Consider the following 13,671-nt stretch of genomic DNA (forward strand, 5'->3'; position numbering starts at 1 on the left):
GGCCCCGCTCGGCTGCCGTGCGCTAGGGGCCGAGCGGCCGCCGCGCCCCCATTGGGCGCCGCAGCCGAAGGAGCGTCCCCATTGGCTCGCCGCGCCGCGGAGGCCCCGCCCAGCGCCGTGACGGAGCCGGGAGGGAGCGGCGGCGACGCGCGGGGGAGGGGGGGGGCGAGGGGGAAGGAGGCGGGGTCCGGGAGGGAGAGCCGCGCTCGGATTGGCTGGGAGCCTGGCCCTGCTTGCCGCTTCTGGCGCGCTGATTGGCCGGGCCGTGTCTCCGAGCGGCAGGGGAAGATTCCGGGCGGGGGTCAGCTGAGGGGAGCCCGGGCGGGGGCTGAGGGGAAGCCCCGCCCCCTGCCCCCCCCACACCGTGCACGCGCGGCGACCGTTACCGTTACCGTTACCGTTACTGTCACCGTCACCGTTACCGTTATCGCAGTGCCCCGCCCCTGCCCCTCCGTCCCCTTCACTCCCGTGTATTTGCCATCGCCGCACCGGGAGCCAGCCCCGTGCCTGTGTTCGGCGCCCCGGAGCTCCCCGTGCCCGAGCTGCCGCGGCAGCTCTCTGAGGCGATTCGTGCCTCTGACTGTCCCCTGCTCAATCCCTCCTGCCCCAGCCCGTCCATGTTGTGTCGGCCCGGTGAATGGAGCGCTGCCATGGAGACGCCAAGCTCAGCCCCAAACAGCTCACAAGGCGGAATTGGGAAGGGGAGCGCGGCCGGTTCCACAGGGGGGAAGGGGAAAGGCGACTTTAGGCAACGCATCCTCCCCCTCTGCCATCCCATGTGCCGCTGCACGGCCTCGGAAAGCCTTCCAGCCGAGGCCATACACGCGTGCAAAACGCGGAGCTGCTGTTATCTGTCAGAAAGCAGAACAAAGGAAATGCAGGGACAAAGGCACCGGCCTGACACCAGAACGGCTGGTGCTGCAGGGTGAGGGAGGATCCACCCATGGCACGGGCCTCCCAGCGCAACTGGGGGGCGATAACTGGTGTCCCATGAACAACAACATATCTGACAAGGAAACGGGGACTGAACAGCCCAGCAAACGTTGAATGGTTTCAGTGGCCTTCACTGCTCTGCCTGTCTTTATTATTCAGTTGTTATTTTAGAAATAGCGCTTGGAGAGAGGTTAATGTGAATTATAACCGCTGCCGAGACCAGCAGCATTATCCTGCCTTACTGAGGTAACGTAAAACTATTTTGGCCGTTAAAATTCCCATTTTTATAAACGGGAGTTAATTCTCAAATCTTTTACACAAACTTCAGCACCGAGAATATTTCCTGACCTGACTACTAAAACCTCAATAAACTAACGTATAATCTTTACTCTGGGTGGGGGGGAAAGTAAGAGTTGTGATTATATACCTACCAAAAAGGCCGTGCCAGGGGATAATTCAAGTTTTCGATGCACTGTTGTCCCACAGTCCCCCAAAAACAGCTTGAGGAGGCTGCTAGAAGGAATTCTATTTCAGAGGAATTAGAGGTTATTATTTTTTTAATTATCTGCTATTTATTTCTACCATTTAGAGGAAAAGCTTCCACCTCCCTAAGCAATTCCTCTCCTTTAAAATTGAAAGATAAGAATTTCCAAGTGGTAATCTAGAGCGCGTAATGAGTAAAAACATTGCTATCAGATTACAATTTCTGTATAAGAAGAGGCAAGCACCAATGCCACATAATCAAGCGCCTTGTGTATTTCTAGACATTCAAATACACCCACATGCACTCTTGAGAGACACCATTAATGTAATCACAGCAAGCAAATTATTTGCCTTTTCTTTACTGTAGGTCATAGATCATCTATCAGAGCTCTGCTGCCGTTTTCTGTGCCATTTTTACAGTCATATTACAGTTTTGGTAAGTAAACACCCTTCTCACAGCCTTCTGAGTTTGTTTTGGGTTACAAGCATACTAGTTTTTCTAAGTGACTTTTTTCTGGTTTTACTGCATTTCTTTATGTAGTGTTTTTTTTTGTTTTGCTTTGTCTATTTTCTTCTTCAGCTTGCCTTTTTAAATAATTCTTGGTTTTATCGTTGTCCATCACCTTGAGATGGATTCCTCTTTATGCTTTCTTTTTAAGTTTCCTTCTCCCTTGCTTTTCTCATAAACCTTTACTTCCTTCAGCGTAGATGAGGTGTAGACTAGGATGAAATCTTTACATAACATGAACATAATATCATTGTAGATGCAGAGGAATAAGTGCAGCTCAGTGTTAGCAGGTCATAGAAAACAAAGGCTATTTTACTAATACTTTGCTTGTGGCACATGCCACAAACACTACAGTAGCCTGTTTTCTGGTGAAAATTTGTCCTCTATTACCAACTGGCGCTGTCCATTCAAAGCCCAGTGAAACTGGAGGACATCCTCCTCAATTTGTACTTTTGCCTGCCAAAGCTTGTCATCTGTAGTACCACAGGAGGAATTTCCAGTTTCCACTGGCAAGGCTGAAAGGAGGATTATTTTTTCCATCATTCCCTATCACAGGTGGGCATAAGCAGCATTCAGTGGTTAGTGTTCCGATTTGTGGTTTCTTCATAAACTTTTAACGATCACGTCCTGATCATGAATTGTTTGTTTAACAGCTCGTAAAGAGGCAGAAACAGACAAGCAGGCAGCTCTTCAGGTAAAAAGAAGGCAGCGCTCGGCTTCCACCTGCTCAGGACTCAGAGGTATGGAAAATGTTCTAGCCACAGGCTGAGAAACTGGCCTCAGCTTTCAGGGAATGCTGTTGGGACATGAGTTAGGTTGAGAGATACTCCTGCTTTGTCTGCAATTATTTTGAGCGCTGTTTGTAGGAGAGAGAACAGAAGCACTTGCCTGTTAGATCAGTTTCAATCATTTTTCTCTGATGTGCAGGGCAGAGCAGACACAGTGCACAGGCAGATTCCTCAGGTCAGCACACCCTTTGAGCACAGACAACCACCTCACGTGTATTTCTGCTGGCAGCTTTTTCCTTACCTGGAAGAAAAGCCTGAAGGCAGTTGCTGCAAGAACAACTTACCATTTAGAGTGCCCTTAGCGTGCAGGGTTTCCTGGAGTAGCATCCTGTGCTCAGCGTGGGTGGCAGGCACAACAGGGTTTCAGCTGGCCCAGCTTTCTGTGTCTGTTGCTGTCCTGTTCCTTGCTCTCATTGTCCCATTGCACATGCTTCATTTTGTGTTCTTTCCTGTCATGCTTTTCACAACGTTTACTTCCTGTTTCCCTTCTCAGGAACCTATCATTGCTACTCTATTTTATTTTTCCTCTTTCCAAACTGTCATTTCCAGCTGTCATTCTCCACCCAAGGAACCTGCTGTTCCTAGCAGTCCTTCCTTCAGGTATTAAAAGCAGGCCCCCCAAACTTCATACCCCTTGCAAGGGAAACATTACCATTTCCCATGTAAGCAATAGCATCTCAGCTCGTGTAAGAGGATAATATCCATCTTACAGATGCCTCTAGGTACACCACAGAAAAAGGAAGACCACATGCTCTCCAGCAGAAACTTCACAACGATCCAATAAACTGAACATTTTAAGTTCCTCACAGAGACTGGTTTATCACACTCAATTGCAAAGCCAGCTCCAGGAAGAGAGACAAAAGCACATTGGGAAGAGGGGTTTGGCACATTCCAGGTCAACGTCACAGTGGTACTGCTGTAAGCTTCCCTCTAGCTACTCACACACTACTTATATTTTAAGTCCTCACTTAAAACTTTAATTGAATAGCGAACAGTAGCAGACACTGTGCTGATGCTCTTTTCATCATAGTAAAATACCTCTTGCTATAACATCTGGCATTCTGTACTCCTGTGATCTAGGCTATGTAGTCACTCTTAAAATGAATTTTGACTACATTAAATTGAACGGGGAACACAAGCTAAGGCTTGGCTAGGAATAATTTGTTACATAATTAGCACAATGACATGAGTAAATCAGAACCTGTATTCTATCAAGTTTGTTACACGTAGGGATTGTTCTCGTGTTTCTTTTCCAACCTACCATTTTCAGTTGCTTGCAACTGTCAGAATTTTCCCAATTTTTCATTTGTTTGAAAGCAGTTCTTTATTTCTAGAAAGTCTGATGGGGAGAGAGCCTTGGATATTCTTTTGATCAAACTGCATTCGCAATAGCTGCACAACTTCAGAAAACTAAATAGATAGCTCTAAAAGCTGTACTGATTTTGGAGATAATAAGTTGGAGATGAAAAAATATTTGGCAAGTCGAATTGCATCTTCCGGTGACAACATGTTTCAGGATTCGAGAATGGAACCCTGCGATCAGTAAATCTTTTAACGTCATCACCTTGTGAGCCTGGCTTTTTCATTCTCTTGAGCTAGCCTAGATGGGAAAACAACAGCAGGTGACAACCAGCGCACCAGACAGCAGGTACACCAACAGCAGGTGACAAAAGCAGTGTACTCAACAGTGCTGGTGACAGCTGAATAGCTGGTGCACTGCTGTCAGGAACAGCTCACCTGAAGACTTGCACTAATGCGTAGGGATTTTAGGTCCATCCAAGAGCTGTACAGAAAGCCAGAGTGTTTTCAAGCTTTTGTGCAACTCCTAGAGGATATTAATGCAAGCTGAGAAATCTATTTGCGTTCTGAATTCAGGCAAGGCTGGATGTTCTAAGCAAATTGCTCTGTCTGTGGAAAACTAATAATTGAGCTCCTTCTTTTTGTAAGGCCTTGCATAAATTCTCAACATAGAAATTTGCGATCAGCATAGATTTTTTTTTTTCAGATTTGACAAGTCTTACAGTCTTGAGATGTTGTTACCAACAGATCAAACTCTGGAATGCTGCTTTAGCAATAAAAATAGCAGTATCAAGCCTTTATGGTGTCTCCTCATCTTCACTTAAATGGTAGTATTCATTCCAGTAAGTCAAAACACTGTTAAAATCCTTTCTTTCAGTGTCTTTAAGTGTCAGCGTTTGACAGAGACTGTGTTCACCATAACACGATAGAATTAGTAACCTCGTTCCACAGTTTTTATGTGTTTTCCAAAATAGGAACAGGTTTGGGTTTACAGTTCTTTCCGTTTTTTGCTTCCCAATTTTACTCCTCTTGGACTACACTAATTCTGCCACTAGTGCTGCAAATACAATACATATCTATAACTTGTCACAGGCCCGATGTGAGTTCTAAGCTTCTCTTTTGTCAATTTATGCATAGATTACTAAACAAATTATGCAGTCTTTAATCTTACACAGGAAAACCTCTAACTGTTGCAGCAGTAATTTAATTTATAAAGTTTTATGTTTGCTACATTAAATCAATTAAGTAAGAAACACTGAACAGTAAGATGTCAAAGTTGAAGTTTATTTGAATAAAAATCAGGATTTTGATTAAATAAACAACTCACAGAAACCAAGTTTACTGTTCTGATGACCATCAGACAAATTATGGTCATTGTGGTCTATGAAAAGCTGGCCTATACTAATCTATTTCTGGAGTCTAATGCCAAATGCTAATGAACATATGCTCCTTGTTACATATTTCAGAAAAGAGAACTAGGAATTCTGAGGGCTGTCTAGTCCCTGCACACATTGCCAACAACCTTGTGAGCCTGTTTGCCAGCTACAATATTCCTATTTTCATAGCTTTCAGGGTATTTTTCCCATTTTTTTTTTTTTCTATCTCTTAAGATCTCTACTTCTATCTCAGAAGATAAGTTAAGAATGGGAAACAAACAAAACCACATTAGTAAACCTAAAGAAAAAAAAACAACCCAGGAGATTCAGTATTTTACTGGGTTAGATCAGGATTACATTTGACAAAGAAAGAACGCACCAACTAGGATTAGCAGTACAGATAATTGAATTACAGAACAAAATTACAGAATCTTAAGTCCCTTCAGACTTTTTTCTATATTAAACTGTTAAATCCAGCACACCACACATGGGAGATCCATGACAAATGCTGTACAGCAAACCTCATTAATAGAAGCACCTAAAATGATGGACACTGCAAGTGATCTGCAAGTTCCCTTCTCTCTACTTAATCAATCCATCCTCCTTTATTTTTAATTAGTTTGCATTCTGTTTAGGTACCTTGCACAGGAAGGGTGCTAAATAAAACCAAATTAAGTTATAGACAAGATCACCAGCATGATTCCCATAACCAATTGTTGCTTTCTGTTTCATGCATTCGGGTGATGTATGCCCCGGGAATTATTCAGACGTTCATCCAATAGTGCAGTTTCAGTACTTTATTTTCAAAGTCTTTTACCAGCTAGTTTAAAACAAGTGAACAAATGAAATGTAAAGTGTTCTTTATTAAATAACTCAGAAGGTAAAGCAAATTGGGCGATTAAAAAAGACGTCATGTTTCTAAAGGATTTTTACAGCAGAAAATAAATTGCGACCAACAAGCATTTCAGTCTAGCAGCCACATTGTCCTCACTTTAGTGGAGTTAATTTCGGTCCTCAAATTGTGACTTGTTTTTTAAAAGATACGCTGCTAGAAATTCAATAGGATTTGGCGGTCTGTAAAGAAAAGTAAAGAAGTAATTATTTTTTTTTGTTATATTAAACTAGGTAACTGAAGAACTAATTACCTTCTGTGAAAAGCAACGTTAACTCCTCTCAAACACTTGGAAGCACTGACTCAGGGATGGCCAACTACCTAGACAAACCCAGTAAGTTTCCAGTTTACATCTGATCAGTAGGTTTTTAAGAAAGAACTGCTGGTTCCTTATTAAATTCTGTAAGTCCTCAACCTGAAGCAAAAAGTTATGTAGCTTAATTATGTGATCTGTGAAGAATCACCTCCTTTTGTTCATTTTGGATTTGCTACCTGGTAGCTTAATCTGATTACCGTATAGAAGAGATTACATAACAGTAATAATCCATTGCAATCCATCGCCTCCATGCTATTCATGATTTAACAGATTCCTAATACATTGTCACTCAGAAATCTCTTTTCCAGGCTACAGCACTGTCTGTGCAGCCACTCTGTACGCAGCTGTCATTCCATACTTCTCACCACCTTGTCACTCCTTTCTCTTACTTTTTCACACTGTACTAGAATACAGGAGAATTGCAATTACACTTAATATTCAAAATTAAGAAAAATATATATTTAAATAGCAACATGCTTGTTTGTACCCGTTCGATTTCTAAATCATCGCATTCAGAATTTGCTTTGACTAAGCAATGCACTGACATAAAAAACAATTTAAAGATATTTTTCACAAGGGTAACGGTCACTTTATAAAGTTCACAGACAATTATTTACAAATTGGTCAACTTTGAAGAACAATAGAACAGCATGTTCTGTAAAAACTCCACCAGCATCATTAGCAAGTTTTGGCATCAGCCTCTTTTTCAAATTTTTACAAATGATCCTTTCCTTGACTATAGTGCTGAGCTTTGTTCACCATGGAAATGCATCGTTTACTTCTACCCTAGGTCTTGTATAGCACAGCGAGTTCCTCATCCATATAAAGGCTTTTTCCTTAGTCCCACAACAATTTACTCTCTTTAAAAGCCTTTCGTGACAGACTGTGCCAGAAGACTTTTGGAAATTTACATAGACTGTCATTTGGACTCCTGCTTACAGGTGCCTTTTGACTCCTTTAGTGAACACCAAGAGACTCATAAAAGTGGTGCTGATGCCTCCCAAATGGCATTCAGTCTGCAGGACAACTCCCACAGCTGGCAACTGAAGATGGGCATCCTGCCTCTGGGGCAGGGTGTACCTTCCTAAATGCTCTTTTGCCTATTTTGCAGCCTGCACAATTAGTTCAAATTCACAACTCCTTCTGAGGTTAAGACACTGCTGGTTGCTCTTCTGGCTATAGGTACAGTGAGGTGGTTGTGGTCATCGCACCAGGTTTTGATGGTATTTCAGCAAAATGGAGAAATGGTTCATATGCCATAGGACTTACCAATAGTTCAGACAAGTTCATTTGGATAAGGTGAACACCTGTTTGTTACATTTGAAGAATTCACCTCTCCATTGACTGATGAGAAATATGGGGCACCTCGCAGAAGAGCCTTTACTGAAAACATTAATCATCAGTTTGCTTCTTATCGTGTTACAGACACAGTAGGGTCAGCCTCATCCATTAAAAAGTGTTTTAAATCTTACTAAGATGCACGTCAGGCCACATTCGTCTTTGTTTTTCTTTTGAATGGCAAATTGAACTCTTTCATCAAACACTATTGAAATCTTGTTCACAACTAGAACAACTTCTTCCCTTATAAGGTGAATTACATGACAAGATAAATGAAAAATATTCTTCTCCCTCCAAAAACTTTGCAGTAGCACACCTCACTGGAAGATAAGAAATTCACTGAATAACTCTTCTGTTAAGTGAGAAGCACATCCTGCTGTGTTCACCCATGGTATTTATGAACCTGTTGTAAATCATCTCTTACAACCATGATGCTAACAAGACCATATCTGGTATGAGATCAGAAAAAGTTACATACTGCTTGAGTCTGAGACCTACCTTCTTCCTAAGAACAGACGGAAGACTTCAGAATCTTACCTCTCTTTTGCAAGAACAGCAAGTCCCTGTAGCAAGATCGGTACAACCGTCTGATCCAAGTAGGCACGCGTGGGTAACGACTGGAGATCCACCTTCTGCTTTGATGTCTTTTCTGCGTTTATTTTTTCATTTTCTACTATCCTCTGGAGGAGTAAGAAGTAAATGAGCATTGGTAACAGTGGCAAGATCTACTTTGAAGCACAAGTGCAAACAATACACATTTTTCTGCAAGTTCACTTAAGTTCTAAAAAAGATGTAAAGAAATGATTTTAAGTGCGCAGTTTTCCTTGAACAAACCTAAACCAGAGGAGCCTTCTGCTTAATTCTTACATTTTGAGAAAATGTTAGGAAGTCCTAAGTTTAATATAAGCAGTCCCAGTCGAGTATTTCCTGCACACATGCACTTCCAACACAACTGCTAAAAGGATCAGAAATGTAGCCTTAGTCTGACAGAAGAGACCCCACTCTATTGAAGCACAGATGAATACTTTAAGATACACAAAATGCTTCCAAGCCTTTTGGTCAAAAGCCACTGAATTATCTTGAAACTGGTAACTGTGGCTAAAGAAAGGATACCCTACCACTGCCAGTGAACCAGATGTTTTCAACACAACAACCAATGCAACCAATGGATAAGGTTACAATTTGGTAATGGAAACTGAGGTATCAAGGCAAACAGTTCTCAGGGAGATCAGTAAAAAGGACATGTAAGAAGTTTCTGCATCATCTTAGCATACAGTATGAGGTTATAATGGAGGAAGACAGGAGGCATTTTCCTAGTGAGCAAGAAACAAACATCACAGAGTAAACAAACACCTAACCCACGCGGCTACCAGGAGCAGCCACGCTGGATTGTGTCTACTCTCAGGGTAAGTAATTAAAGCCAGCCTGAACTATTCAGATCCAACATCCTTATTTACAGCAGGACTAAAGGAACTCCTCCCTTTGATAATTTCTTAGAAATGCCATCAAATGCTCCTGCTCCCCTCCCTGCCGTAAAAGCCTGTCTGGCTTTTTGTGCCATAACATGTTTACAGAACAGATAACCATCACAGGAGAGTTCCCAGAGAAATCTCATTGGTTCAGGCATCACCTCGGCAGCATCTACCACAAAGGAACCTGCCGCCTCCCCCTGAGGGACATTACGCTTTAAGTTTAGCTCCAACAGCCTCACTGTCGATCAGGGTTACGACTCCCGCTCCCCCCTTACCTCCACGTTTTCGGTCAGGCCGTACTCGGCGTGGGGGTTTTCCGGCACCTGTAAGACACGGGGGGCTCAGCGGGGCGCACACCGGCCCCACCCGCCCCGCCCCGCCCCGCGCAATACCTGCGGCTGCCCCTCCATCATCTGCTCCGCCTCCATGGCTGCAAACGCGAGCGCCGCTCGATGCACGGGCACCCCGGGAGGCAGCACACGCGGGCAGGGGGCTCACACAGGGCCGCGGCCGCCCCAACCCAGCACGGCCCCGTCCCGCCCGCACCGCCGGGCCCGGCCCCCGCCCGCCGCGGCTCCTTTCGGCCTCACGGAAACTGCCGCGCCGCCGCCGCGCGCATGCGCAAGGCTCAGCCCCGCCTACCCCCAGCGGGCGCTGCGAGGGGCGCGGCCTTGGGCGGGGTCCGCTCCCCTCACAGCCCCCGGTGAGGGAGCTGCCCGCTGACCGTAACCGGCACCGGCAGTGAGGGGAGCCACGCGCGCTCGGTCGCTTAGGTTCTAATGTAACTTAATGGTGCTTCATGGTGATGAATCACGGAATCACCTAGGCTGGAAGAGACCTCCAAGATCACCCAGTCCAACCTCTGCCCTAACACTAAGCAGCCCTCTGAGCCATATCCCTAAGCTCTACATCTAAACGTCTTTTAAAGACCTCCGGGGATGGTGACTCCACCACCTCCCTGGGCAGTCCATCCCAATGCCTCACAACCCTCTCAGTAAAGAAGTTCTTCCTAATGTTATAAATGAGGTCTCAACTCAATCTGAATTTTGTAATACTTATAAAACAAATATTTCTAAAAGGTATAAAAGCTATAAAAGGTATAAAAGACAAGTAAACAGCACTGGGTGTGCAGGGAGTCTATGCTCCACCAACACTCACACACAAACATCAAACGTTCTAAATATACAGAACATTGCTTGACATACTAAACCCAAGTATGCCTATGCATACGTACAATCAGGAAAGGTAACAAACAATCCCTTAAGTTCCACGACTCAACAGGCTCCATTTTCCACTCCTTTTCTTGATTACATACAAGTCTCCATTTTCCATTCCCTTTGAGCAATATGTCTTGCTTTAAGTTGTTAAGCAACTTGGTCTTCAGGCCTTATGTATCCCGTTCTTCCCGGATCGAAGAAAAGCACATCCATCTCCTTTTCAAGGCCAATAGGCGTGGGTCAAAAGGCAAGTCCAGGTCACCAGGGGGCGTAACAGCAAAGGCCTGCGATGGCTGTAGCAGCAGAGGGGCCCATGGTGTAGCAGTCGGATCAGTAGAGGAGCCCGCAGCTCCCTCACTATCTGGCAAACCACATGCTTCTGACTGTGGTCCCACAGGGCTCTTTAATGCCTCAGAGACTGCTCGCCAGGTGCCGAGCAATACCACTGCAACCTTGTCGTTTTTAGTTGCAGAGTCCCACACCTTGACCTCAGTTTGGTCCCATATTTCAGGCTCATAAACTGTCCAATTGTTAATAAGGAGAATAAGCTGTGAGGTTACCAGGACAGTCTTTGTTCCTAAGGACGTATGATTCCCCATAATGCGCAACTGCTTACCAGCGAGAGGCAGTTGTGTGCACAGGTCTGCTTCTCTCAGCTCGAGCTTCTCTCCAGCTCCAGTGCACCTATTCCCAGCGACTTTCTGTCTCTGAGCGGTTTGCTGAGTCTGGCCAAACCTATCTTCATGAGGCAATCAATGTGCCTGTTCCCGTCCTGGTCTCCATTCTGCCAGCCTGTTCCTCTTCACTTCCTTTTCCTGCTTCTTTATCAATGTAACTTCATCGTGTTGCCTTTTTTTATCTTGAGGGCAGGCTCCCATCTTATACCCTTCTCTCCACAGCAGTTCTTTTCAAAACAACTTCTCATTGGTTAAACAACTTTGAAGGTAACAACAAAAGCAAACACCCAGAAACATCCAGGCCTTAAGGGCTGGAGAACAAGAAACCAGAGACTGCATGGAGTCTCATGAATCACCCTTCTTTGTTCCCTCTAAACTCTTTTATATTCCTGATGTCCTCCTCCTTAAGAGTCTAATGTTATCTCAGCCACGGGGCTTTCCAACCCCCATGGCCACATTCCCAAATCTCCCCCTTCTTTATTAATATAAACCATTTTCTTGACACGAATTACCACTCCATATATAACACTAATATCCAACCTAGACCTCCCCTGGTGCAACTTTAGGCCATTTCTCCTTGTCCTGTCACCAGGCACGTGGGAAAACAGACCAACACCCACCTCGCTACAGCTTCCTTTAAGGTACCCAAAGACTGTGATAAGGTCACCCCTGAGCCTCCCCTTCTCCAGGCTGAACAAGCCCAGCTCCCTCAGCCGCTCCTCATGGGACTTGTTCTCCAGACCACTCACCAGCTTCATCGCCCTTCTCTGGACTCGCTCAAGCACCTCCATGTCCTTCTTGTAGAGAGGGGCCCAAAACTGAACACAGTACTCGAGGTGCGGCCTCACCAGAGCCGAGTACAGGGGGACGATCACCTCCCTAGCCCTGCTGGTCACACTGTTTCTGATACAAGCCAGGATGCCGTTGGCCTTCTTGGCCACCTGAGCACACTGCTGGCTCATATTCAGCCGACTGTCCACCAATACTCCCAGGTCCTTCTCTGCCAGGCAGCTTTCCAACCATTCCTCTCCCAGCCTGTAGCTCTGCTTGGGGTTATTGCGCCCCAGGTGCAGGACCCGACACTTGGCTTTGTTGAACTTCATGCAGTTGACCTCAGCCCATCGGTGCAGCCTATCCAGATCCTCCTGCAGAGCCTTCCTACCCTCGAGCAGATCGACACACGCACCTAACTTGGTGTCATCTGCACACTTACTGAGGGTGCACTCAATGCCCTCATCCAGATCTTCGATGAAGATGTTAAAGAGGACCGGCCCCAGCACCGAGCCCTGGGGAACGCCACTAGTGACCGGCCTCCAACTGGATTTGACTCCATTCACCACGACTCTTTGGGCCCGGCTATCCAGCCAGTTTCTAACTCAACGAAGCGTGCGCCAGTCCAAGCCAAGAGCAGCCAGTTTCTTGAGGAGAATACTGTGGGAAACGGTGTCAAAAGCCTTGCTGAAGTCAAGGTAGACCACATCCACAGCCTTTCCCTCATCCACCAAGTGTGTCCATTTGTCACAGAAGGAGATCAGGTTCGTCAAGCAGGACCTGCCTTCCATAAACCCATGCTGACTGGGCCTGATCACTCAATCGGCCTAGTGCCATTAAAGATACCAAAAAATCTTTTTACAAATTCATCAGTGCAAAACGGAGGACTAAGGAGAACGGTTCCTACAATGCATTGAGGACAATTTTCTGATGGATCTGGGAAACTGCAGGTCAGTCAGTCTAACCTGTATCCCTGGAAAGGTTGGGGACCCAGGAACTGGGGACCCTGGAAAGGTTGGGGACCCAGGAACTGGGGACCCTGGAAAGGTTGGGGACCCAGGAACTGGGGACCCTGGAAAGGTTGGGGACCCAGGAACTGGGGACCCTGGAAAGGTTGGGGACCCAGGAACTGGGGACCCTGGAAAGGTTGGGGACCCAGGAACTGGGGACCCTGGAAAGGTTGGGGACCCAGGAACTGGGGACCCTGGAACTGGGGACCCAGGAACTGGGGACCCAGGATCACGTGACAGCAACTTTAGAAAAACCCATGTTCCAAGATACCTGTAGCTATGTGGAATAGTGCTGCTTAAATACTAAAATCTAATTACCCATCAATTTTTCCTTGAATTTAAAAAAAAAAGTTATCTAAAAGCTAGATGTCCACTAGGAGGTAGTTGCAAGTGGACCAGCCATAGTCTTAAACGCAATCAAGTCAATATAAACCCCTCTTTGTAAACGGCAACTTAATTTTAAATATCTACAGAGACTTTTAGAGTCTATATTTATCAGAGAGAAATAAGGCACTGGTACAGTGGCATGCATCAGATCTATGCCATGCACTCGTAAGATATATGCCTGAGGATGAGAACCTAAAGGCATTA

At 45.4% G+C, this 13,671-nt stretch overlaps 1 protein-coding gene and 1 long non-coding RNA gene across 2 annotated transcripts; one reads left to right on the forward strand and one right to left on the reverse strand.

Annotated features, from left to right (window-relative positions):
* The first annotated feature begins 155 nt into the window (after positions 1-155).
* Positions 156-6,649, forward strand: LOC140002128 (uncharacterized). The gene is made up of 4 exons (XR_011808149.1): positions 156-1,179; positions 1,784-1,852; positions 2,578-2,664; positions 6,513-6,649. It is a non-coding gene; the product is annotated as an uncharacterized lncRNA (long non-coding RNA).
* On the reverse strand, positions 6,170-10,039 carry DPY30 (dpy-30 histone methyltransferase complex regulatory subunit). Its single transcript, XM_027453137.3, has 4 exons — positions 9,798-10,039; positions 9,681-9,728; positions 8,471-8,613; positions 6,170-6,461 (listed from the first exon to the last, which is right to left on the reverse strand). Exons 1-4 carry the CDS (start codon positions 9,831-9,833, stop codon positions 6,389-6,391), a joined length of 300 nt encoding a protein of 99 aa, XP_027308938.2. The 5' UTR covers positions 9,834-10,039; the 3' UTR covers positions 6,170-6,388.
* Between the last annotated feature and the right edge of the window lie 3,632 nt (positions 10,040-13,671).

The sequence above is a fragment of the Anas platyrhynchos genome, chromosome 3, assembly GCF_047663525.1.
Source record: "Anas platyrhynchos isolate ZD024472 breed Pekin duck chromosome 3, IASCAAS_PekinDuck_T2T, whole genome shotgun sequence".
Lineage (NCBI taxonomy): Eukaryota > Metazoa > Chordata > Aves > Anseriformes > Anatidae > Anas > Anas platyrhynchos.